At 69.7% G+C, this 23,435-nt stretch overlaps 1 protein-coding gene across 7 annotated transcripts; it reads left to right on the top strand.

Annotated features, from left to right (window-relative positions):
* The first annotated feature begins 332 nt into the window (after positions 1-332).
* Positions 333-23,316, top strand: RTKN (rhotekin). 7 transcript variants are annotated; one of them, XM_067533563.1, is made up of 13 exons: positions 335-917; positions 15,562-15,761; positions 15,874-15,935; positions 17,427-17,480; positions 17,615-17,732; positions 18,057-18,281; positions 18,356-18,450; positions 18,610-18,716; positions 19,554-19,685; positions 20,209-20,374; positions 20,863-20,967; positions 21,257-21,365; positions 21,658-21,800. In XM_067533563.1, the coding sequence occupies exons 1-13, from the start codon at positions 807-809 to the stop codon at positions 21,662-21,664; spliced, it is 1,491 nt and encodes a 496-aa protein (XP_067389664.1). In that variant the 5' UTR covers positions 335-806; the 3' UTR covers positions 21,665-21,800. The 7 variants fall into 7 exon arrangements, with proteins under 7 accessions (XP_067389665.1, XP_067389664.1, XP_067389660.1 ...); XM_067533564.1 differs by lacking the exon at positions 21,658-21,800 and having other exon boundaries at positions 333-917; positions 19,557-19,685; positions 21,257-21,369; XM_067533559.1 differs by lacking the exon at positions 21,257-21,365 and having other exon boundaries at positions 339-917; positions 19,557-19,685; positions 21,658-23,316.
* Positions 23,317-23,435: the final 119 nt, after the last annotated feature.

Raw genomic sequence — 23,435 nt, 5'->3', positions numbered from 1 at the left:
CACCTATGTTCACATGCCAAGCCCCCCCGGCCAGCTGGCGCACACACACACACCGACGGCCCCCTTGGGATGACAGACACACTGGGTGTGCGCTCACCTGGCTCACCACCCAGCCCTGCTCACGCTGACGCTGACACGCTCCTGTCCCATGTGCTCTCACACTGTCCCATTGTCCCGGCTCCAGCCTGGCAGTGCCGCTGGGGTTCCCGCCAGCTCTCTGCCCGGCTCCTCGGTGCCTGCTGCTGCCTGGCTCGGCTGGCACCTTCCCCAGCGAGCCCCCACCCACCCCAGGGGATTGCGATCCCGATCCCGATCCCGCCCTAGGAAACCCGCGCACTCCCCGGGCCCAGCCCACACCAGCCGGGACCTGCTGCCTTCTTCCCACTTCCGGAGTCCAGCCGTCTGGTCCTTGACACCGGAGGTCTTTGGGGCTTGCGGCCGCCGTTCTCCCCAGCCAGGTGCCGCTTAGGCCCGGTTCGGTTCGGTTCGGTTCGGGGCTGCAGTGCTGCTCAGCCCCACCAGGTGCCGCCCGGGGCGGGCCGGGGAGGAGTTTCACTCGAAGTTTGGAGCCGTGACTTAAACTTCCCTTGGGAAGCGGGAGCGGAACCGGGCCGGAGGGAGGGCAGGGTCCGGGCCGGGGCAGGGAGCTCGGGACCGGAACCGAGCAGGTGGGGACCAGATCGGACCAGCACGATCGGAGCCGCAGGCTCCCCGCCCACCCGCTGTGAGCTGCAGCCCGGACCACAGGGGGTCCGGGTCTGAGTCCGCGTGAACATTTGGATCGGGCCGGTCCCGGCTGCGCCAGGATGTTCTGCCGGAACCACCGGAGCAGAGTGACCGTGGCCCGGGGCTCAGCCCTGGAGATGGAGATCCGGAGGGGCCGCTTCAGGCTCAGCCTCCTCGGGGACACCCCCCAGGTAGGGATCTGTCCCCCCGCACCGCGAGCCCCCCTCCCCGAACCCTGGCCGCCTCTAACAGCTCGGGGGGGGCCGGCCTGGCTCCAGCCCTGCGCGCCCTGGGCCTCTGCTCTCAGCTGCGTCGGGGGCCGGGGACCCCGCGGGGCCCCCGCCCCGGCCGGCTCGGCGCGGGACACTCTGCGACCGGGGTCCTGGGATGGGCTCCCAGGTCGCGGCTCTACCGAGAGGAGCCGCTGGCCGGGCCGGAGAAGGGGCGGGGGAGCCTTGCCCCGGTTCTGGCGCTGACTGAGGCCTGGGGCGAAACCTCCTCCCTGCCTCAGCAGCTCCTGTCGCGGCCGGCGTCAGGGTCACAGTGCAGCCACCTCTGGGGTGGAGCCCGTTCGACAGCGCCACACAGCACCACTGCAGCGCTCGGGACACACCCGGCCTGGAGACATGGGCCCGGGAAGCTTGAGTGACTTGGCTTGGGGTCAGCAGTGCCTGAGCAGACGGGCTCCGTTCGGAATGAGAGAGGGGCTAGGGCTTACCCCTGGCACAAATGAAGCCCTGCCAGGCAGCCCCCGGTCCCTGCAGCCGCACAGCCCCTGGCACTGCGCTGGGTCTGCAGAGCAGGGCTTAAAGTGTGTGGGTGTGGGTGGGGGGGGGATAGATCCCCCCTCTGACCCCCCTCTGTCCATCCCAGGCCCGCTGCTCCCCCCCCCCCCCCCGGCCCAGCAGCCCCTCCACCCCCCTCTGCCGATCTTGCAGGGCCCCTGGGGCTTGGCCTGGCTGTCCCCCCCCCCCCCCCCCGCGCCGTGGCTCATGGGGCCCACCGTGACTGCGGACGGAGCCCCACCCAGGAGCACGGGGGTCAGCGCTGAGGGGCAGGGGAGAGCCGAGCAGCCCCTCCTGAGCCATGCCCTGCAGCACCCGTGGTCTTCCACCCCCATGCTGGCCACGGCAGATCCTGCGTAGCCTGAGATCAGGGTCAGGCAGCCGGCCATGGGATCTGGGAAAAAACCCGTTTCCTTGCTGACTTCGAGGCCTTTTAACTTGCCCTAACTGGGCAACAAGCTAGCTGGGGGGAGGCAGGGGGCTGGCCCCACAGGGAGGGGTGTCACTCGCCCCGCTTGTGCCATTCCTGCAGGAGAGGCAGGTGCGGGCGGCTGTGGGGAGGGGGTGGCTGCGGGGGTGGCAGCCAGGGGGAGCCTGGGTCCTTGGATGGAAGGAGGTGGCAGCCCCCATCCAGGGTGCTCTGCCTCCTGGGGGCGGGGGGGGGGGGAGGCTGCCACTGCACCTTCTGGAGGGGAGAGAGCCGAGACCGTGGGGGAGAAGCGCCGGTTTGCGGGGTGCTGGGTTCTCTTCCTGGCTCTGCCGCTGACTGGCCGTGTGACCCTGGGCGAGCCCCTTCTCTCTGCTGGAGCCGGGCCGAGCTGGGGAGATGGGGGGCGTCAGGGGGCAGCTGGGGGTGGGCTGTCTCTAGTGGGGTTCCCACCTTACACGGGTGCTCAGCCATTGTGGATCCAGGGAGGGCAGAGCCAGCTACAAATGGCATGGCGCTCCCAGCGCCGGGGTGAAAATCTAGGACTGAAACCTGGCCCCCAGGCCTGGCTCTGCAGCCCCAGCTCCCCCATGGGAGCACCGGGCAGTAATCCTCCTGGGGCATGGGGCTTGCCGAGCAAATCAGACTGGGGGGAAGCCAAAGCCGGGGGGGCGCACGCCCCTGCCTAGCAGAGCTCCCCAGGAAGGCCAGGCCTGGGCTGGGCAGGGCTGGGGGGCCCGTGGGTGCCTCAGAGCTGAGTCCTGCCTCGAGTCATGCTGTGTCATGCTGAGAAACCCGCCCCCACATGGCAGGCTCCAGGCCCAGGCGGGCGCTGGAGTCTGGCCATACCTAGCCCAGGTTCCTGCCTTGCATCCCTGGTGGTGAGTCTCTCCCATGCCGCTCGCCGCCCCGAGGACGCGGAGTCGGTGCCCCTGGCCCCTTCTGCAGCGTCAGGCGGCTGGGACCGAAGCAGCATTATTGGCAGGCCTCTGCTCCCCCGTGCTCTTGCTAACAGGGGTGGGAAGTGCCCATAGGGTGCTGCTCATAGCCCCGCTGTGTGCTAGGGGAGCCTGTGGATGCCCCTCATCTGACTGCCTCTGCTCCCCGGTACCCCAGGGGGCTTCTGCTGCCGGGGGCTGCCTGCCTCCGTGCTCCGTGGGAGGGCAAGCTGGGTGGGGGTGGGGATGTCTAGGCTCTGTGGGGGGAAGCTGGGGCTGCTTACAGGGTGAAATCCTTAGCCCAGGAATCCCTTAGCCAGGCCCTGCTCTGTGCTCGCCCTTCTGCCCACCCTGGCCCTGACGGCTGTCTGCCCTTAAAACGCTACAGGGTCAGAGCCGCGCCATTGCAGCATCAGTGTAGACAGTGCCTGCCCCGTGGGGAGGGGTCTCCCGGCAGCATCGTTAACCCACCTCCCCGAGAGGCAGCAGCTGGGTCCAGGGAAGAACTCGGGTGTCCAACGACTCAGTGCTGCCCACATGGGGACCGGTGTGTGTGTGTGTGTGTGTGTGAGTGTGTGTGTGTGTGTGTGTGAGTGTGTGTGTGTGAGTGTGTGCGCGCGCGCCTCACACCCCTGAGTGACGTTAAGCTGACCTGATTGTCTAGTATAGACCACGCCGGAGTCCCCACCCGTCCCCTGCTTCCCTCCCGGGGCCGGGGGTCACGGGTCACGCACGAGGGACTCGCTCGCTGCACCCTCTGGGCCAAGGGGCTGAGTCCCGGGTTCGCCCCTTCATGCTGCAGGTGTCCTGAGTGAACCTAACACCAGGCCCGGCCCTGGGCGCACACTGGCCTGTGCATGGAAAGGGTTAACATCTGCTGCTCTCCCAGGGGAGCTGCACCCCGGCTCCGCCCCAGCAGGTGGAACAAAGGCGCTATTCTCCCCTGCAGCTGGGCATTCCTGCTGGGCTGGGCTGGGACCGGCGCTTCCAAAGGCTAATCCCGCCTCCCTCCAGAGCGAGCAGCAACGCCCCAGCTCTCACCTGACCCCAGCAGCCCCTGTTGATGCCAGTCCCCTTGCCTTTCCCCCGCCAATCAACCCCGGCCTGCCCCATCACCAGGGCGGTGCTAGCCCATTGGGGGCCCCCCGACACTGCGCCCACCCCCTGAAAACACTAATGGCTATTTCCACAAACCAGAAAACATCCCCGCCCAAGACACACCGAGCCCCTCGCTGAACGTCCTGGTAAAGAAGCTGAGCGGCATTGGGGGGTGACACTAAATCAGGGTCCCCTTGAGCTGCTTGGGTCCCTGAGCAACTGGGGAGCCTGTTTATGCCTGGTGCCACCACGGCCTGTCACCTCCTCCACGCCCAGCACACCCCAGTCCCACACTGGCTGTGTGTCTTAGAGAAACCCCCGGGGTGCAGCCAGGGCTTCCAGTCAGACAAATCAAAAGGGCTGTGAAACCTTCCCGCCAAGCTCTGCCGGTGCCCTCAATCCCCACCCGCAGCCCCAGCTATCCCAGCCCTGGGCCTCCTCAGCTCTGCCGGTGCCCCTCAATCCCCACACGCGGCCCCCTGCTATGCCAGCCCCGGTTCTCATGGCGCCAGGCTGTTGGTGTTAAAGCTGGTAGAAAATGGTCCAGCCAAATGTTTCCCCATGGAGACAGCTTTTTTTCAGCAAAACAGAAACTTTTGCAAACCCTCCCTTCACCCTCCCCCCCAAAATACTAAACAAATCCACCCACATGCCCAGGTGCAAACCCATGTGTCCACCCGCCCAGGTGCGTGCCCGCACGCCCATGGATTGTCATCCCCCACCCCAACGAAAATCAATCTTTGTTCGTTGAAATTTCTCACTGCAGAATGGGTTCCCACCCAGCCCAAGTGGGGCAGGGCTGCAGGGCAGCATCCCCAGCCGGGCTCCCACAGGGCTGGGACTCACTGTGGCCTCTCTCCCTGCCTCGGTTGCTCTGTCCTCTGCTCTGCAGTTGCAGAGGATTATGCATCTAGGATCTGCCACCAAGGGATTGGGCCAGTCTTGCATGGCCAGCTTTGCGCTTATGCTCCAGGATAGAACCGCCATGGGGAGCCGGCACAGCCCCGCTGGGTCCCACCCACCCCCCCAGCCCAGGTTTGTCTCCCTGGCTCCACCCTGTGCAGGGCAGGGTGGGTTTGGGTGGCCCCTGGTAAACGGGTCAGGCTTAGGGCTCCCAGGGGCTGCCGGCTGGGCTGGGTTTGGGGTGGTGCCCGTGATGGCCTTTCCACCTCGGTGCACCCTGGTGGCAAGCCCCAGCAAGACAGCCAGTTTGCCTCGGAGCTCCCGGGGGGGTGGGGGCGCTCACCCCTCCAGGGGACTCAAGTCCAGGTAAAATGCAGAGGAAGGGAAGCGTTTCCACCGCTCCTGCCTCAGTCCTGGCTCCCTCCCCCACTGAGTCCCCGCTCCTGCGAAGACGCTGACCCTAGGGGGTCTTTAGTCTGGTTCTCTCCAGGCTGGGTCCTTATCCCTGCTTTACTGCCCAGGCCATCAGGGGAGGGACTGTTTGGCCTTCTCACAGCCTGCTTCAGGTGCCACCTTCACTCCGGTTGCCCTCTGCTGTCCGGGCCTGTGCCGGGCTCGGTCCTACGGTGCCTCCATGGCTCCCTTTGCAGGGAGAGGAATGGCCAAACTTCCTCTCTAGCGGCCCTTTGTCCGTTTCTCTCCTCCCCCAACCGCGCCCTCCCCAGCTGTGCCAGCTGTTCCTCCAGCCCCCCTCTGCTCAGGCTGGCTCCCCCGGCCAGGCCAATTATCCCAGCCACAGACTGGCTCCCACTCAATGGGCCCAGTCACCCCCATTGCTTTCCGCGGGGCAGGGCTCTCCGTAGCAAGCCTCTGCGGAGGTGATGCTCTCCTCCTCCCCAAGGAGCCGGGTGGGCTGGGCGGGGTGTCTGGGCCCGGGGCACTCGGGACGGGCTGTACTGCCGAGGCTCTGGCGTGCGCACAGATGGCCTGTGACGGGCAGAGCACAGGAGGGGGGGTGGACACGGGATTTTGAGGCAGTCTGACAGCGGCCCAAACTCAGGCAGCAGGCCCTGAGCCCCCAGAGCCATGTGCGGTGCTGGTGCCTGATAGCGTCTGTTTAGCGTGTCCAGGGGGGGCTGCTGGGTCCCGGGCCAGGCTCCCTCCTGTGGGGCTGGCACTCGGGGCTCTGCCCCACAGTCTGCTGTAGCTCTCATCCCCGGACCTGCATGGGGCGGCGTCTGCCGCCTTGGTGCCTGGACAGGGAGGAAGTGCTGCCTGCAGGTGGAGGGGCCTGGCAAGACGGGGAGCAGTCACATCCCTGCTGGTCCCTGGAGAGCGCCATCCCCACCGCCCCGCCTGGGGCTGCCTCCCAGGGCTGGGAATCTGCAGCTGCCCGCAGCGGGTGGCACTGATACAGTTGGGAGCCTGGTGCAGGGAGTTTCTGACAGCTGCGCTGGCTGCGGGGGCAATGTGGGCAGGGCTCTGGTCGGACCAGATGTGCCCCGCTTGGAGCCGGCTGGGGCGCTGGAGCTGGCAGCTCCTAGACCTGAACGCTTGAGCTCGGCTTGGGAGAGCGGGTGTCTTCTGTCCGGGTGCCGAACAATCCCCTGTGTGGGGAGGGGGGCTGCCCTGGGTGGGCAGGAGAGGGCTATCTGGGCACTGAGCGTTCGTGGGGGGCTGTCTGGGCGTCCAGTCTCACAGTGGGGAGGGTGGAGGTCGGCGTCTGGGCCGCGAGCGTTCTTGGGGGGACGTTTCCCATCTGGACCCGTCCCTTGTGGGGAAGCGACAGGGTGCGGGCGGGGCGGCGTGTTCAGGGTGTGGGATGGGGCCTAGCTCCCTGCCTCCTCTGTCCGGCCTGGGGGTGCGGTGTCTCCCTTCTCCTTGCTGCAGGGTTCGCGCCCGGGTTCAGTGGATTCTGGGCTGGCCCCTCTGTGCTCCCCTGGTCTGGGCTGGGCATGCAGCCCCTGGGGGGAGGTAGCTATGGGTGCTGGGGGAGGGCCAGGGGCCGTGGGGGCTGCTGCCCTGGGGACAGATCCAGCAGTGGCCATGCCCCGGCCAGGGTGACCCGATGGCAAGTGGGGGACAGGGTGGGGGGACAGGCGCCTACATAGGAGAAAACCCCGGCGGGGGGGGGGACTGTTCCCTATAAAATCGGGACAGCTGATCACACCCCCGATTTGGGCTGTCTCCCTGCCCCCTCAGCCCGGCGCAGAGCGGGCGGGGCCCTCGCAGGGCGGGGCGCCAGGCGGGGGCTGGCGGAGCCGGGTCACCTCCCGGGCTCCCCCCACCGTCCGCCCCGCCAGGAAGGGGCCGCGTGGCTCCGGGCGAGCCGCTGCCGGGGCCGCGCTGCACCAGCAGGGGGAGCCCGGCCCGGCCCGGGAGAGAGCCAGGCGCCCCCTGCAGGGGCCGGGCGGGAACGCGGCGCCCCGCCGCTCCCTGCCCATCCCCGTGGGCTCTGGCCGCCCGCTGTCGGGACGGGGACGGAGGCCGCGGCCCCTCGCCGGCTGGGGGCTCACCTGCGGCGCTCTCCGGCCCGGGCCCCCTCCAGCGGGGCCAGGCTGCACAGAGTCGAGGGGCCCCGCGGGGCTAACCCCCGCCCGGGGCCAGGAGCCCGCCCCCTGCCCGTGCCCGTGCCGGTGCCGGTGCCGCCGCCGCCCAGAGGCCGGGGTGAGGGGCGACAGCGGGAGCCCGTGGTGCGGCGCCGCCCCTGTAACCCGAGCCGGGCGGGGCCGGGCTGCAGCTGGCTGGGAGCGGGGGAGGGAGCAGGCAGGGCCGCCCGGCCGGGGCACGGGGGCCGGCAGGGAACCGGCGCCTGGAGGAGGCTGAAGGTAGCCGGGGCCCGGTAAGCGGGGTTGTGCCCCGGGCGGGCTGCCCGCAGGAGGCGGCATCTCGCAGCCTGAGCGCGGCGCTGTGCCCCTGCCCCATGGAAGGGGGGCGCGGGGGGTGCGATAGGGCCGAGCCCCGCCTGGGTGCTGGGGGGGGGGGGGGAGCGGCACGGTCTGACTCCTCCCGGCACCGCTCTGGGGGGTCCGCTGCCCTGCCCCCGGTCACCGCTCTGTGTGGGGGGGGGGGTGCTGCCCTGCCCCTCCCCCTCTGGGCTGGGTGTGGGGCTCGCTGCCCTGCCCCTCCCCCTCTGGGCTGGGTGTGGGGCTCGCTGCCCTGCCCCTCCCCCCCCACTCTGGGCTGGGTGTGGGGCGCGCTGCCCGGCCCCCCCCCCCACTCTGGGCTGGGTGTGGGGCTCGCTGCCCTGCCCCCCCCCACTCTGGGCTGGGTGTGGGGCCGCTGCCCTGCCCCCTGCACACTGGCTGCTTGTTCTGTGGGAGGCAAATGCCGGTTCCTCGGGCCGGGATGAATGGGCCTTTTCTCTTCACAGCTGGGCCGGTGGCTGGGAATCCGCTGACGAGACGGCCGGGGGCAGGGGGAACGCGAGGAGGCAGCAAGCCGCCCCAGGGACCCTCCCGCTCCGCAGAGCCTGGAGACGCTGGGCCCCGGCTGTGCCAGGGTTCGGGGTGAGATCGGGGAGCCCCAGCCCCTGGAGATTGCCTGCAGCGGGGCAGAGCTCCAGGGAGGGCTCGGCTCGGAGGCACCTGGCACCTGACCCTTCCGGGCAGGGCGGGCGGGCGGGTGTGGGGGGCGGACGTGGGGACTGGCTGTGCCCTGGCGAGCGGGCACCTGTGTGGAGGGACTGGGGTCGCCACTGCCTGGGCCGGGCCGGGGCTGTAGCCGGTTCCCATGGACGTGGCGGCGAGGGACAGGTTTGCAGAGATGCAGGACAGGCTGCGGATCCTGGAGGACCTCAACATGCTCTACATCCGGCAGATTGCGCTCAGCTTGCAGGTACAGCTCCCTCGGCGCCCTGCCAGATGTCCTGCAGCGCCAGCCTGCGCCGTGGCGGGGTGTAGGGGGTAACAGGGGCGGTGCCCCTCTGCGATCCCCATGGCCCGTCTGTGCCAAGACGCATGTCCAGGGACCCAGCCTGGCTTTGCTTAGCGCCAGCCCAGCGGCCGCTGACTGGTGTTGGCAGCCTGTCTGCCCTGCTGAGGAGAGAGGGCAGAGCCCCGGGGCTTTGTGGACGGGCGGGCAGCATGCTGTCTGGCCACCCCAGCTCTGCTGGGACGTCGAAGCGCCGGGGGTGCATGGCTGGTGGAGGTTACAGGGGGGCAGTGTCCCACACCCTGTGGCTGCAGGCCGCAGGGCCTCAGGCTGGTGCGCTGGAGCAGAACGGTTGTGTTGAGGGATCCCAGTGTGGTGCTCAACACGGGTCCGGGAGCCCGGGGTCCTGGGTTCTAAGACCCCCGACTCCCGCCAGCTAGTCAGCATGCCGCATGCAGCTCCCGGTGCCCAGCATGGGCCGCGGCCCTGAGCTCAGGAATGCGTGCGGAGGGCTGTGGGATCCTGGCTGGAGCACAGCAGGCTGGCGTGGCTCCAGGGCGCTGCGCGCGTGCCGGTGGAAAACGCCCTGCGTGTACTGGGGTCCGTGGAGCACCCTGGCAGGGCCGCATGTCCGCGCCAGGGAGCCGTGTGCAGGGCTGGCGGGAGGTGCTCGTGCACTGGGCGTGCATGGCACCACGATGGCGCCTTGGCGGAGAGCCCAGCGCGAGGGATAGGCCCCGACTCTGACCAGCAGAGGCCGGGGCGGCGGTGTGTGCCCCTGGGCAGAGCAAGCACCTGAATGCGTCTGCCCCCGTGTTGCCTGGGGAGACCACGTTTCCCGGCCTGCAGCGTGGCCTGGCTGGTGCTGGCGGGAATCGTGTGTGCTGGGAGCAGTAGTCTCAGCAGGGCCGCGCTTGGCCCCGGGAGAGCACAGCCCTGGGGGATGGCGCCCGGGTTGCGTCTGGGCATCCCTGAGCCGGGGGTGGCACAAAGCATGCTGGCGGTTCAGGGGCTGGCCCTCGCCCTTGCCCTCCGCACTGCCGGAAAGCTGCTGCAGGAGCTTTGCTAACCAGCTTCCTGCTCTCGGGCCAAACCCAGCCCCTGGGACCATTCTGTCCCCGGCCCTGGGCGGGGAGGGGGGTCCGGTGCCTTAGAGCAGGGGGCTGGGAGCTGGGACTCCTGGGTTCTCTCCCTGGGCGGGGCGGGGAGGGGAGTCCGGTGGGTTAGAGCAGAGGGCTGGGAGCCGGGACTCTGGACTTCATTTCCCAGCTCTGCCATGACTCTCTGTGACCTGGTGGTGCCCATGCGTCCCCTCGGTGCCCGTCTGCTGGGTGGGGGCACTGGCAGGCCGGGGCTGGCGGCTGTGGGGACTCTGCTCTCCCTCTGTGGGCTGCGGGAGGGGGTCCTGGCGGAGGGCTCTCCAAGCTGCTTTTAATCAGGCGCTGTCTGCTCCTGCTTTCCACGTTGACTGCAGACAGGGCCAGCAGAGACGCTGCCGCCCACGTGGGTGTGTGAGAGCCAGTGGGGTGCCCCGGGGCTCTGGGAGAGCGGGCAGTGGGATCCTGGGGTGTGGGGGCACAGTGGAGGGAGCAGACATGGGTGGGGTGGGGCCCCATCTGGGGGAGTCCCAGCAGCAGGGGAAGGAGCTGGACCCTGCTCTGTCTGCGGGGTTGCAGGGCCTCTGTAGCACCATGTGCCCTGCCCGCAAAGGGGTCGCCCGGCTCTTCTGCACTGCCGCGCTCGTGCCCAGGGGCTGCTCCCCCGCCCCGCTGCAGCGGATCAATGTGATGCCTTCCTGTGCCTCGGGGCCCCCTACTCCTAGCCCCCTTCCCCTTATCTTCAGCTTCCCAGCCCCCTGGGATCAGTGACACCCAGCCCCCCATCCCACTGGTCACCCGCCTCTCGTCCCCTGTTCAGCCCCCTCTGCTCCTCCCACGCTCGGGCACTGCCCCCCAGCTCTGCAGGGGTCTCTGGGTACGGGCACCCCTGGACTCCCCCGGCTCATGGCCCTGCCCTGCTCCTTGGCCTCCCCCCGTCTGTCCACGTGCGGGCGGTGCCAGAGCCGCTATCTCTGCACATCTTCCCCCTCCCCGGCTCTCCCTCCGCTGCTGGGCATCCCGGGGGCAGGAGGTGTAGAGTGGGGAGCTCCTCCGCACCCCGGCCTTCCACCCAAGGACTGTGTTACCTCCCCCTGCCTCCCTGCCTTTGGGGAGCCGGGCAGGGGGTGGGGTGCAGGCCCAGGGTGTCCTGGGCTGGGCACTCACTCTAGGCCTGAGATTTGGGGTCTGCGTCCTGCCCCAGCCCTGCGGGAAGGGGGGACTGATTCTGAGTCAGGAGCCAGCCAGGGGGAGGATTTGAACCCATGACCGTCCAGCCATGCCGGGGGAGAGCGCTGCCTGCTCCTGGGGGGGTGTGGAACTGGTGACCAACAAGGAGGGAATCCCAGTGTCTGCCAGCCCCCCCCCGCCAGGATTTACCCAGCAAGCCGATTAGCAAATCTGCCGTGACTCACCTCTGGGTGCAGGCAGCGTGAGCCAAACACAACAAGCGGCTTAGCCAGGGCTGAGCGGTGGGGACCCGCTCCTGCCCCCCAGAGCTGGGGGGAACCGCTCCCCCTGCCCTGCCCTACAGCGTGGGTCCTGCCTCCACAGCGAGCCCACCCTGTGGCGGGGGCGGGGGGTGGGGAGGCCTCCCTCTGCCCAGGCCCCGGGGGTGCCCCGCCCTCCCCATCACTTTTCCCACCAGGCTCCTGAGCTGCGGGTGGGAGGCAGCTGCTGCCCCCTCTTGGCCTCACCCCGCTGGCTGCAGCTGCGCCCCCTCCTCCGCCCCCCCCCCCCCGACCAGGGAAATGTGGCAGCTGTCGCCTGTGCAGCTGTCCCCCCCCAGTGCTATTTATAGCCGCTGGTGATGTCACCGTTTCCTCCACGCTCTCCGTGGTGTGAATTGTTGGAGCCACCGGCTCAGCCTTGGAGCTGCCGGGAATCCGCTCCCGCTGCCCCCCCTCCCCCTCGCTGCCCCCCCTACCCCCCCCCGTGCTGAGCGCCTGCTTGGGGGAATCTGGCGTCAGCCGCCAGGCCAGCGCTGCAGAGCTCGCCCCTCTCTGGGCAGGGGCGCTGGCATGCCGGGGGCGCGCAGCTAGGAGGGGGAGCCACAGCCGGCATGGACAGCTGCAGGATCGGCAGAGTGAGTGCCAGGGAGAGACAGGCTCGGAGGGGGTGGGGGGCGCTGCCGGGGGGGAGCTGGGATGACGGGCGCGTGGGGCAGGCGAGACCCAGAGGCAGGGTCGGGGGGGTGGTGACGTGGAGGGATCAGAGATCCCGACTGGCTTGGCGGGGCCTGGGGGAGAGGCAGGCAGCAACACACCTGCAGGCACCGGGGGATGGGGGATGCCCCTCCGCCCCCAGCCACGCTGCAGGCCTGCATGGGTGTCTGCCCGGCCCCAGGGTGCAGGGCGCTCCGCCGTGATCTGCCCTGGCTGGCCTGGAGCCCAGGGGCTGTTTCTGGCCTGTGCTCATCCCTGCCAGTCTGGGATTCGCCCCGTCTCTTTCCTCTGCTCCGTCGCTCCTCCCCGCGCCAGGCCTAGGCTCGGAGCCTCCCTGGGCTGTTCCCGGTGCTCGGTGAGGGCTGGTGCACCTTGTGGCAGGGTGGTGCCCGATGGCACGTGGCAGCGGGCAGGGCAGGGAGCCGTCCTGCCTGCTGGTGGGTTTGGTTCCTTCCCCGCAGCGTCCGATGAGCGGCTGCTCTGAGAGTGGGCTCAGTGACTGCAGTGCTGCGTGGTGATGGGCGCGTGGGCGTGGCGGGTGTGTGCCCTGCCCCTGGGCTTGCCCGGCCTGAGGCAGGTGGGCGCTAGCATCTTGCCCAGCGGGAGCTGGCAGGGGCAGCGTTATCCTGGGGAGGTTGCAGCTGTGCTCCGGGCAGCAAGGACCCATCAGCCTGAAGAAGCCCCGGGTCAGTGTGCAGCCCCCACAACTCCAGGGCAGGCACCGTGTCCAGTAGGCAGGTCGGGCTCCAAGGAGGGGCTGATTTTCTCCCATGGGGAGCTGGATGTGATCAGCAGGGGGGCAGCTGAAGGGGTTGATACTGGACGTGTTCACACTAGGGTCCAGAGTCAACACCCTGGGGAGGCGAATGGGGCAGTTTGCCTTGTCTGCGGCCTGGGGCGGACGTTGCTGAATCGCGCCGCACCGGGCCTGTCTGGGCGAGTTTCTCTGCGAGCAGACGGGCAGCTCAGACTTCGTGGCGCATTTGTGCCGCAGACCCAGTGCGTGATGCACAGGCCCTGCCCAGGGCAGGCGGCGGGAGTGGCCTGGGTGGGTGCCACGGCCCGGGGACTCTGGTCTTGTGGTGCTTCGGGGGGCAGCTGGAGTTACCCTGTTGGACGGGGGCTTTGTGAGATGCTGGGTCACAGCGTGGGGTGGGGTTATCTCCGGAGCGCCCGGTGACATGCCGTTGTGTAGTGTCTGGACTCCTTTCTAGCCCCAGCCCCCATGGCCTCTGCCCCAGCAGCTTGTGACACCCAGGCAGATGGGTCCTTTCGCAAGAGGCTCCAGCCCCGCTCCTTTCCCTGGGCCCGGGGTGGGGGCAGGAGGCTGCGTTTCCCAGCTGAGCCGGCTCAGCCCTCGCAGGCGATTCATGGGTGGGGGGCAGAGGAGAGAGATGGATAGCGGCTGAGCAGCCAGTGGTTATTTCCTGATTGCAGCAAAAGATTTGTGAAGAAGGAAGTCACCACCCCCCCTCCCCGACCCCACTGGGGGGGCAGGGTTTGGCGGGGCTGGGGAGCTGCCTGCTGGCTGTTTTCCACCACTTGAGCTGGGCCTTGGGGTGCCCAGGACGTGGGGGGCTCGGGCGAGCGAGTGGGGCGGGCGCTGCACCTCCTCAGACGGGGACCTGTCCTGTCCCGTCGGACTATGGGTGCAGGGAGGGTTCGACTGCCTGCCTGGCCCAGGGCAAGGGCCGGGCGTAGCCGTGTCCCTTCAGGGGGGAAGTGGATGCATACGGACATGGGACTGCAGCCGTGACAGGATGTGGAGTCCTGAGGGTGGTGCAGGTGGCTCCCCCATTGCCACGTATGGGGCTGGGCCCCCTAGCCTAGTACACCCCCCCACGAACGGCCCAAGCCCGGAATGCCCTGCTGCTCCGGGGAGGGGTTCCTGGCTGCCCTGGTGCCAGGTCACGACACAGCCGCTGGTGAATGCGGCGCCCAGGTCTGGGGCCTGCTGGTCAAGGGGGTGGTGATAATTGGAGGGGTTCAGAGAAGAGCTACGGGAATGGTTTGAAGGGTTGGAAAACCTGCGTGCAGGGATAGCCCCGGGGGCTCCATCTAGGTAGCGGAACAAAGGGCCGGCTGCGGGTGACTTGATCCCCAGCGGCAGGTCCCTGCCTGGGGAACGGATATTTAAGGGCGGGCCCCTCACTCCGGCAGGGGGAGGTCTAACAGGAGCCAGTGGCTGGAAATTGGAGCTGGACAAATCCAGGCTGGAAATAAAGGTGAATTTTTGGCAGCGAGGGGGATTAACCCTGGGAACCATTTACCCAGGTTGTGGTGAAGTCTCCATCGCTGGCAGTTTGAAATCCAGACTGGCCGGGTTCCCGGAGGCTCTGCTCTGGGGATGCTTTGGGGGAAGTTACCCAGAAAATCAGACAGGATGAGCGCAAGGGTCTGGTCCCTGCTGGATCCCTGCTGATCAGCTCTGGCCCTGCGATGGCCTGTGGGGTCCATGGCGCAGACTCTGCAGCTAGTCGAGGCCCTTCCAGATCCCAGCTAGAGATCCTCCCACCCCCATTCCACCCCCTGCCCTGGGCCCAACAGCCTTGTGGGGCTTCGCCCATCTCCACGGGGCTGGGAGGGAGCCCAGGCCCACCCTCCGCTCCGGGGTCTGGCCCAGGAGCCTGCGTTCAGCAGCCAAGTTCGCTGGGGATAGGTGCTACGGGCCAGCCAGCCTGGGAGGCGGGAGGTTTCCTTCCTGACCGCCGTGCCCTTCCTGATGCCCTGGCGCCTGGGCATGGATTCCCCCCTCATGCTGACATGGCTGTTGCTCCAGCCCCTGTGTGCCCTCCCCAAACCGGCCCCCGTGACTGGGGTGCCCCAGGCTGGCTCCCCTGTTGTGTCCCGGGCAGCCAGTGTGCCTGGGGCTGGGACCGGTGCTCAGCTCGTCATGGGGCAGCGGCTGGCTGGTGAGAGGCGGGGGGTGGGGTGCACTGCACAGCCAGGCTGTCTCGGGGGGGGTTGGGGAGTCCCCCTGAAGTGCCCTGTTGTGCCAGCCATGCCCCTGCCGCTGCATGTCGTGCACACAATGCTCCGCGCTGGGCATGCATGATGGCTCCTCCCTCTCTGAGCTGCTCTTCCCTGGGGCACCACCGCAAGCCCCCCCCCCCCTCCCCACAGCAGGCCCCGGGGCTCCGTCCTGGCCCATCTGCGGGGGTGACCCACACCCCCCGGGGCTCACAGCTCCCCAGCCCCCAGGGTGACGGCTGCGAATGGCCCAGGCCAGGGTGTCTCAGCCCCTCTCATTGGGGGTGCAGCCCCAGCCAGGGTTTGTGGGATCCAGTCCTGGGTCCCCCAGAATCCTCCCTGTCCTCTGTGGGGCTGGCCCCCCAGGTGCTGCATGGCCCAGCTCTGCGTGTTTACTCCCCGAAGTGACTCTCCCCAGCCCCTTCCCCCTGGCGCCCACGGCCGCCCTATCCCTCCCCTGCTCGCTCACGCCCACTGCCCCGCTCATCCCAGTGCCCGCTGCTCCTGCTGAGCCCCCCCATGTCCCACGGACCCCCCCCCCGGTCCCGGCAGCCCCACTGACCCCGCCCGTGCCCGCAGGACACCGACATCCAGAAGAAGATTGACCACGAGATCCGGATGCGCGACGGCGCCTGCAAGCTGCTGGCGGCCTGCACGCAGCGGGAGCAGGCGCTGGAGGCCACCAAGAGCCTGCTGGTCTGCAGCCACCGCATCATGGCCTACATGTCGGAGCTGCAGCACATGAAGGAGGTGCAGGTGATGCAGCGGATGGCCAGGCGGTGAGGAGCCCGCGCCGGGGAGAGGGACCTGGGGGCGGGGCCGCCAGGTGGGCGGGGGGCAGCCGAGCTGCGCTGGAGGCTGGTCACAGCTCTGTGCTTCCCTCCCCTGCAGCCCCTCGGACGCCGGCCCCGTGGATGAGCGCCTGCCCTGCAGAGGGAAGGTCTGTGTGTCAGGTAAGGGGAGCGAGGGCCCCGTGGCCCCCGTGCCCGCTGCTCTTCCTGTGGTGGGGGGGGGCAGGAGAGCAGCTTTGCACGGAGAAGAGCCAAAACTTTCCCAGCAGAGCGACTGGTGCCAGGCCCGGGGACGTGCCAGCTCCTGGAGCCGGTGCCCAGGGCCCCACAGCTCCCTGGGGAGCCCCGAGCCGGGACGTCTTGGCTGAAAGCAGGAATTGGCTCCGGGCGAGTCCGGGCGGGGGGTGTCCTTGGCACCAGGCACTCCCTCCCCCGCCGTCCCCTGAGAATCCGGCCATGGGGGCCAGCGGAGGGTCCCCGCAGAAGTCGAGGGGTGGCTAGTGTCTCCTCCATGTGGTGCTGCAGGTGACGGGCCCCTGCCAGCAGTGCTGGGGGCGATACGCTGCGTCCCACCCAGCTTTCAGGGGGCGGGGGGTACACGGTAGCCTGGCGGTGGGGGACTGGCCAGGGCGTGGGGATCCTGCTCTGCCCTGCTCCATGCCTGCCCGCAGGCTGCTGGCTCGTGTTGGCTGGTGCCAGCGTGGCCCAGAGCCGTGCCCTGCCCCGCCGGGAAGGAGGCTGCCGGGAGCGGTCGGCTTTCGTGGTGACTAGCTCTACGGGGCTCCGCGGCCCCAGGGGCCAGCGTGTCCTGGTCCGACCTCGCCAGGGCCCAGCGGTCCCAGCTCTAGGTCCAGGACACCCCACAGGCTGGGGGCGGGGAGCAGCGTGGGCTCTGCTAGCAGCAGTGAGGGGTCCCCTGTGTCGGGGGCTGGTGCAGGCCCTGTGCTGTGCCCACTAGGCCTGCTCCCCCATTCCCATGGTGCGCCGGCTGGAGGCCGCGCTCCCCCTCCAGGTGTGGCTGGGGCACCACACCCCGGCCCGCTCCGTTTTCAGTGGGGGGCCACGTTGGTCAATGGCCTTGGACCCTCGCGTCCCAGCCTCCGCTCTCCAAGGGTGCGAGGGGATCGCCTCCGGAGAGCGGGCCCTGGCCCTGGTCCTGGCCCTGCCGGAGTGTCTGGGTTTGGGGAGGAGCGGCACTCGCCCGCCCTGTGTGCCAGCCTGCCCCAACCCCGGCAAGGCAGCTTGCCCCTCGGGGGAGTGGGGAGCTCCCCGGGGGAGGGGCGCCCCTCCACAGCCGGTCGAGGCACGAGTTCAGGCCCAGGCGAGGGGAGGGCAGCATCTCGGGGGGTGTTTGGGGCGCTCCTGGCCCCAGGCTTTGGCCGAGAGAGCAGCAGGGGGTGGGCAGAGGGAGGGAGCTGCAGAGGGGGGGGGCAGGGGGCGGCTGCCCCCTATGTCAGCCTGCGGGCTGGAGGTTACGGAGGCCCAGCCAATCTGCATTTATGATTCACGCCCACCCTGCGCCCCCAGCGCCCCCCCTGCTCTCTCTGGGTCTGTCCCCCCATTGCTTGGTTGCTGCCCCCAGCTGGCGGGCGGTGCAGGGGGTCTCTGCTTTCCCAGCCCCTTCCCCATCTCACCTCCCTCCTTCCTCCCCAGATCTGCGGATCCCCTTGATGTGGAAGGACACGGAGTATTTCAGAAACAAGGGAGGTGCGTGTGAGGGGCGGGGCGGGGCGGGGCGTCCCGTGCAGGGGGACAGGCCAGTCCCTGGCGCAGGGGGCAGGGGTCGGGCCAGGCAGGGCCATGGGGTCCCGTGTGACGCTGGCGTCTTGTCTCCTGCCCAGACCTGCACCGCTGTGCCGTGTTCTGCCTGCTGCAGCTGGGCGCGGAGATCTACGAGACCGAGATGGTGCTGGTGGACCGGACGCTCACCGACATCTGCTTCGAACACGGAGCCCTCTTGTGAGTAGCCGGCCCCAGGACCTCCCCAGGCAGGAGCTTCTCCTCCCCCCGGGGGGCAGCTTTCCAGAGACCCCCGCAGCCAGCGCTGTCAGCCTGCTTCTTACAGCGCCCACGGCTGGGAGAGACCGGGGCAGCTGGGAAACGCCCCCCCCCCTCCCCCACAGCCAGTGCCCTGCTCCACCCCCCCAGCACCCCCAGCTGAGGGAGGCTGGGGCTGGAGGAGCTGGAGCCCCCCCCCATCCAGTGCCCTACCCCACCCCCCCAGCACTCCCCGTTGGCGCCCCTGCGGGCGGGCGGGCTGTGATGGCTCTCTCCCCCCGGCAGCACGGAGGCGGGCCCTGACTTCGAGCTGAAGGTGGAGCTGTACAGCGCGGGGCTGGAGGAGGACTCGGGGCTCAGCAGCGCCCCGAAGAAGCTGGCCAGTAAACTGAGCAGCTCCCTGGGGCGCTCCTCCGGGAAGCGGCTGCGAGCGGCGTTGGACGGGGCCCCGGGGAGCCCCGTGAGTAATGGGGGGAGCAGCCCCCTCCTGCTGCCGGCCCCCAGCGTGGCGTGAGTACCCCTCGCCCTTCCACTGCCCTGCCACCGGGGCCTGCGGGACCCTGACCCTCTCTCTACCCTTTCAGGGGCCCCAAGTACCAGCTGCTGGCCCAGGCCGTGCTCTCCCTGGCCGACGTGCAGGACGGCTTCCGCACCCACGACTTGGCCATCACCAGCAACGGTGAGGGCGGGGGGCAGGGAGGGGGAGGGCTGGGAGGGGGAGGGCAGGGCACCGGGGGGGGGGGGCCAGCACTGGGGAGACCTGCAGAAAGCTCTGCGTGCTGCTGTGCACAAGGCACCTCCTGGAGCCCCCCCGTGAGCCCTGGTGTCTCCCCCGCAGAGGAGAGCTCCTTCTGGCTGCCCCTCTATGGCAGCATGTGCTGCCGCCTGGCTGCCCAGCCCAGCTGCATGTCCCAGCAGATGATGTGCGGCTTCCTGAAGTTGCAGGTAGGTTCTGCACCCCGGCCGGGAGCCCCTGTGCCGGGGAGGGCATGGGACGCTGGGCCTTTCTCCTTTGGGGGTGCAGGCTCTGATCCGGCCCCGGGCGGGGACTGGCTGGCGGGGCGGGGGGTGGGACGGGACATGGGGTCTTTCCCCTCTAGGGGCCCCCAGCTCTGATCCGGCCCCGGGCGGGGACTGGCTGGCTGCGGGGTGGGGATTGGGGTCCAGGGATTTGCCCTCTAACTTCCCCATTCTAAGCTCGTTACCCCGGGCCATGGTGAATTCGCCGTTGCTTGGGTCTTTAAGTCGAGCCTGGACATCCTTTTCTAACAGCGCTGCACCAGCCAGCTGGCGCCGGGGCTGGGTGCAGGAGTCCCTGGCTGGGCGCTCAGCCCTGGCCGTGCGGGAGCTCAGACTGGATCTGCTGGGGCCTGGAAGCTCGGAGCTTCTGCGGTGACCAGAGGTCGTTCCCAGCTGGCAGCTGCTGTCTGGAGGCTGCTGTGACTGAGTTTGCTGGGTCTCGGTGCGGGCCCTAGTGGGAAGGTCTCCATGTCCCAGAAGCTACTGGCCCCCGCCCCCGTTGGCAGCCGCAGCAGAGGCCCTGGGATAAACGCCTGCCCAGGCGGGGAGCCAGCCCTGCCACTCCCTGTGCCCCGTCCCGGCCTGATCCGTGGGAGCGAGGCCAGGATCCGGCCCTCCCCAGAGCCAGCCGGCTGGGCCCTGCGCTTGCAGGCTGGAAGTGGGGTGAAAACGAATGAGTCTCCCCGTGGGGGGTGCCTGCCTGGGGCTGGGGAGCACCCCTGGCCGGCAGTAACCCTGGCCTGGCCCGTGTCTCGGCTGCAGCAGCAGGCGGGTGAGCGGCAGAGCTGGGCGCGGCTGTACTGCGTGCTGCGTGGCTCCAACCTCTTCTGCTACCGCCGGCCCCAGGACGCCGAGGCCCACGTGGAGCCGGCTCTCACCATCGCCATCAACAAGGTGAGGGAGTCGGGCAGGGCGGCCCGCGGGCGGGAGCAGCAAGTCGGGGCAGGGCTGAGACCTGCTGCCTCTCCTTGAACTCGCGCCCTGCCCCTGCGCAGGGGGACAGCCGGGGGCCCTGGCTGGGGGTCTGCCTGCTGTGCTGCGTCTTGGGGTCCCTGGCTCAGCTCCCCTCCCAGGCTCGGTCCTTGGTGCCCAGGACCTGGAGCTGGGCTGGGGGTTGCTGTGGGGAGAGCTGTCGTGGGCTGGGGGTCGCTGTGGAGAGAGCTGTCGGGGGCTGAGCTGGGGGTTGCTGTGGGGCGAGCTGTCGTGGGCTGTGGGTTGCTGTGGGGCGAGCTGTCGTGGGCTGTGGGTCGCTGTGGAGAGAGCTGTCGGGGCCTGGGGGTCACGGTGGGGCGAGCTGTCGTGGGCTGGGCTGGGGGTCGCTGTGGGGAGAGCTGTCGGGGGCTGGGCTGGGGGTCGCTGTGGGGAGACTCTCCGGGCCTGGGCCCGCGCTCTGGGCTGAGGGTCTGTGGCATTGCAGGAGACGCGGATCCGGGCCACGGAGAAGGAGCTCCAGAGCCAGCTGCACAGCATGTCGGTGACCAACTGCTACGGGGGCGAGGAGGTGACGCACACGCTGCTGGCGGAGAGCCGGGCTGACACGCAGCGCTGGATGGAGGCCTTCTGGCAGCATTTCTACGACTTGAGTGAGGGGGGCACAGCCGGGGGGTGGGGGGAGCCCTCCGGGGGGCACAGCCCCCATGGAGAAGCAGGGCTGGGGACAGCCAGGCCGGCCGCACGGCGGATGAGGGCCTCAGGGCAGCCCTGCCCCACGGCTGGGGGAGCCGGGTTCTCCGGGACCCAAGCACTCTGACCTCAAGCAGCTGATCCCTCCGCCCCCCCAGTCTGGCGTGGGTCGGGCCGCACCGGAGGCGGGGCAGGCAGCGGTGCCAGCCGGAGCGTCCTGGGGAATGCGGGTGAAGGGCGCCAGCCGCTGCCCAGGGGGATGAGGCGCTGAGGTCGGCTGGCGTCCGTGCACAAAGCCGCCAGGCGGGGCCAGGGCACAGCCCTGCTTCCCGGCTGGCGTTTACAGGGCACTGGGCAAGGCAGCAGGGCAGGGGCTGCCCGGCCTGGCCTCCGCCCGCCTGGGCCGTGGGGCTGGGGGGCCGTGGAGTGACCCTGCTCCTCCCCACAGGCCACTGGAAGCAGTGCTGTGACGAGCTCATGAAGATCGAGGTGCCTTCGCCACGCAAGGCCCCGACCCCGCTGGCCAAGCAGGGCTCCCTGTACCACGAGACGGGTAAGGGGGGCCCTGTGTTGTGGGGGGGAGGGGCAGGATGGCTCTGGCCCCCGGGGCACCGCGTCCGTCCGTGCAGTCTGTCTGTCTGTCTTGCCTTCCTGTCTGCAGGGCTCTTGCCCGCTCTCTGCTAACCCGGCCGCCGCGGGGTGACCCCCGACTGGCTACCCCCTCTGCCTCTCGCCCCGCGGGATGGCTCTGTAACCGCTCCCCTTTCTCTCCTTCTGGGCGCTGCCCTCCTCTGCCTCCGTCTGTCTGTCTCTGTCTCCCCCTTGCTGCCCCCTGGCACCAGCTCTGCCCGGCCCTGCGGGGCCGCCCGCGGCCTGCGAGGGGCTCCTGCTGCAGGATAACGCTGTCGCCTCCGAGATTCGGGCTCTGCTCTCCTCCTATTACAGTGACAGGTGAGGTGCGGGCGGGGGGAGGCAGGGAGCCGGCCTGAGCCTGCATTGCCCCCTCCACAACCGACACCCGGGGGCCTGGCGCCGCAGGGACCCCCCGGGGCAGTGACAAGCCATGGTCAGCTCTGGGGAGCGGGGTGGGGGCGCTGGCTGTGGGGCAGCTCCCAGCGACACCGGCCCAGCCTGGGCCAGTGGGGTGGGGTGTGGGGACCCTGGCTGTGGGGGGAGCGGGGCAGGGGGGGAGCCGGTGGTTCCGGGAGACGTTTATCCTGACCCCCACCTCCTCGCCCCACAGCTATTGAGCCTGCGGACGACATCGAGGCCGTGACGGACATCCTGGCACGGCGGGTGACGGCCATGGAGCTGCGGCCGGGCCTGGGCTGCCCCCCCTGGCTCTCTCTCTTCGAGGGGCCCCCGCTCAGCGCCTCCGACGCCAGCCTCCCCTCCGCCAGCGCCAGCCCCTGCCCGTCCCGCTGGCGCCCGCTCTGGGGCCGGCCCCGCACGCTCTCCCTGGACGCCAAGCTCAGCACGCTGAAGGGGCATGCCGCCAGGAACCCGGCCCCCGCCCTGCGCCCTTCCGCCGGCGCCCCCCGCGCCAGCTCCAGCTCCTCCAGCAGCGGCAGCAGCACCCCCGAGTCGGAGCGCCAGGGCCGCCGCCCCCCCCGGCTGCCCCCCAACTGCCTGCACTCCCAGGTCTGAGCAGCAGGGGGTGCTGGCGCCTGGCCCCTGCTGGGCAGGAGAGGAAGTGAGCGAGGTGGGGGGGGGGGGGAGATGACACTGGCAGAGGCCCCCCCACCCCACGGCCCAACCTGCCCCACGGCCTCACTGCTCCAGCCAGGAATGCTGGGCTCAGGCTCCGTCCTGCTCAGCACCCCCCGTCCTCGTGCTGAGCCCCCCACCCTGGGGACCCTCCCAGAGACTCATGTGGGGATACCACAGCTGGGACATCCCTGGCCTGCTGCATGACATCGGCCGGGCCCTGTCCCTGCCCCCACCTGGGGTGCCAGCTCGGCTCGCTCCCCTGACTGGACTGGGCCCCGGGCCTGAGCTCACCCCCTCGGCCCAGTCCCCCCCCGGGCAGGGCCGTCGCAGGGCCCCCCGCGCCAGCTGAACTGAGCAGAGGCTGCCCGGGACAGTGGCGCCCAGGGCGGGGGCAGGCTGGTTTCCCTCTCGGGGGGGCCCTGTGCCAGCGCTAGTGGGGCTGGCCTGCGTTATGGCTGCAGGGGGGCCGGGCTGTGACAAAAACTGGAATTATTGTTGGCAAAGGCCAGGGACCGGGGCCCCGGCTTCCCGCGCTAACTGCTTCGCCTCACTCACTGTAACCAGCCCTGGGCTGGCGTGTGCTCCCTGCCCCCCCTGCTCCCCACCCCGCGCCCCACCGCGCCCTGTCTCCTCCCGGGGGCTGGGGCAGGGGGCCCAGGCTGCTGCGGCTGCTGCATTAACACGCATTAAAATTTATTTAACGTTCCCCGGCTCTTCTGTGGGGGGGGGCGAGTTCGGAGGAGGTGGGGCTGGGGGGGGTGAGCGGGGCAGGACCGGGGGGGGGGGGGGGGGGGAGCGGGGCAGCCGCTGCTTGGGCGATGGAGCCAGCTGTGACGTGACAAGCGAGGCTGCGTGGGACCCAGCCGCAGAGTGGACCCTGTCCCCACTGAAGCTGCCCTCCCTGGGTCCGGCTGGTGGGTGGAGGGACACAGCTCAGCCCCCCCTCCCAGGGGAACCGGCCCCTCCAACCCCAGCCTCCCCCCCGTAGCTCAGGGCTACTTGAGACCTTCCAGCCCTGAGTGCAGCAGCCCCTTCCCGTGAGATCCCAGGCCCCTGCCCTGGCGAGTTGGGGGCTGCTAAGCTCAGGGAGGGGTGCAGGGCCCGGGGGTGACTGGGCTGTGGGGGAGTGAAGCCAGAGTGGTTGAGCTGGGGGCCCCAGGTGGGAGGGAGCCGGGCACCCCCAGCTCTGTGACTTGCCCAGGGGCAGGAAGGGGGGGCTCAGAGGCCTTGGCCACCCCTGCTTCTGCCCCCCCCAACACAGAGCCCCAGGGCAGGGCAAGCAGCAGAGCGACCACACCGTCACCATGTCGC

This window comes from Emydura macquarii, unplaced genomic scaffold (assembly GCF_026122565.2).
Source record: "Emydura macquarii macquarii isolate MOO-44397 ecotype Brisbane River unplaced genomic scaffold, CSIRO-AGI_Emac_v2 contig_3345, whole genome shotgun sequence".
NCBI lineage: Eukaryota > Metazoa > Chordata > Testudines > Chelidae > Emydura > Emydura macquarii.
This window is presented reverse-complemented; position numbering and strand designations above follow the sequence as displayed.

Bases quoted from the DNA above. Each gene is read 5' to 3' on its own strand.
- RTKN (XM_067533558.1), top strand. From the start codon at position 807: ATGTTCTGCCGGAACCACCGGAGCAGAGTGACCGTGGCCCGGGGCTCA. The intron at 17,481-17,614 runs GTGCGTGTGAGG...TCTCCTGCCCAG, and splicing joins GTATTTCAGAAACAAGGGAG to ACCTGCACCGCTGTGCCGTG. The intron at 20,968-21,657 runs GTAAGGGGGGCC...CTCGCCCCACAG, and splicing joins CTCCCTGTACCACGAGACGG to CTATTGAGCCTGCGGACGAC.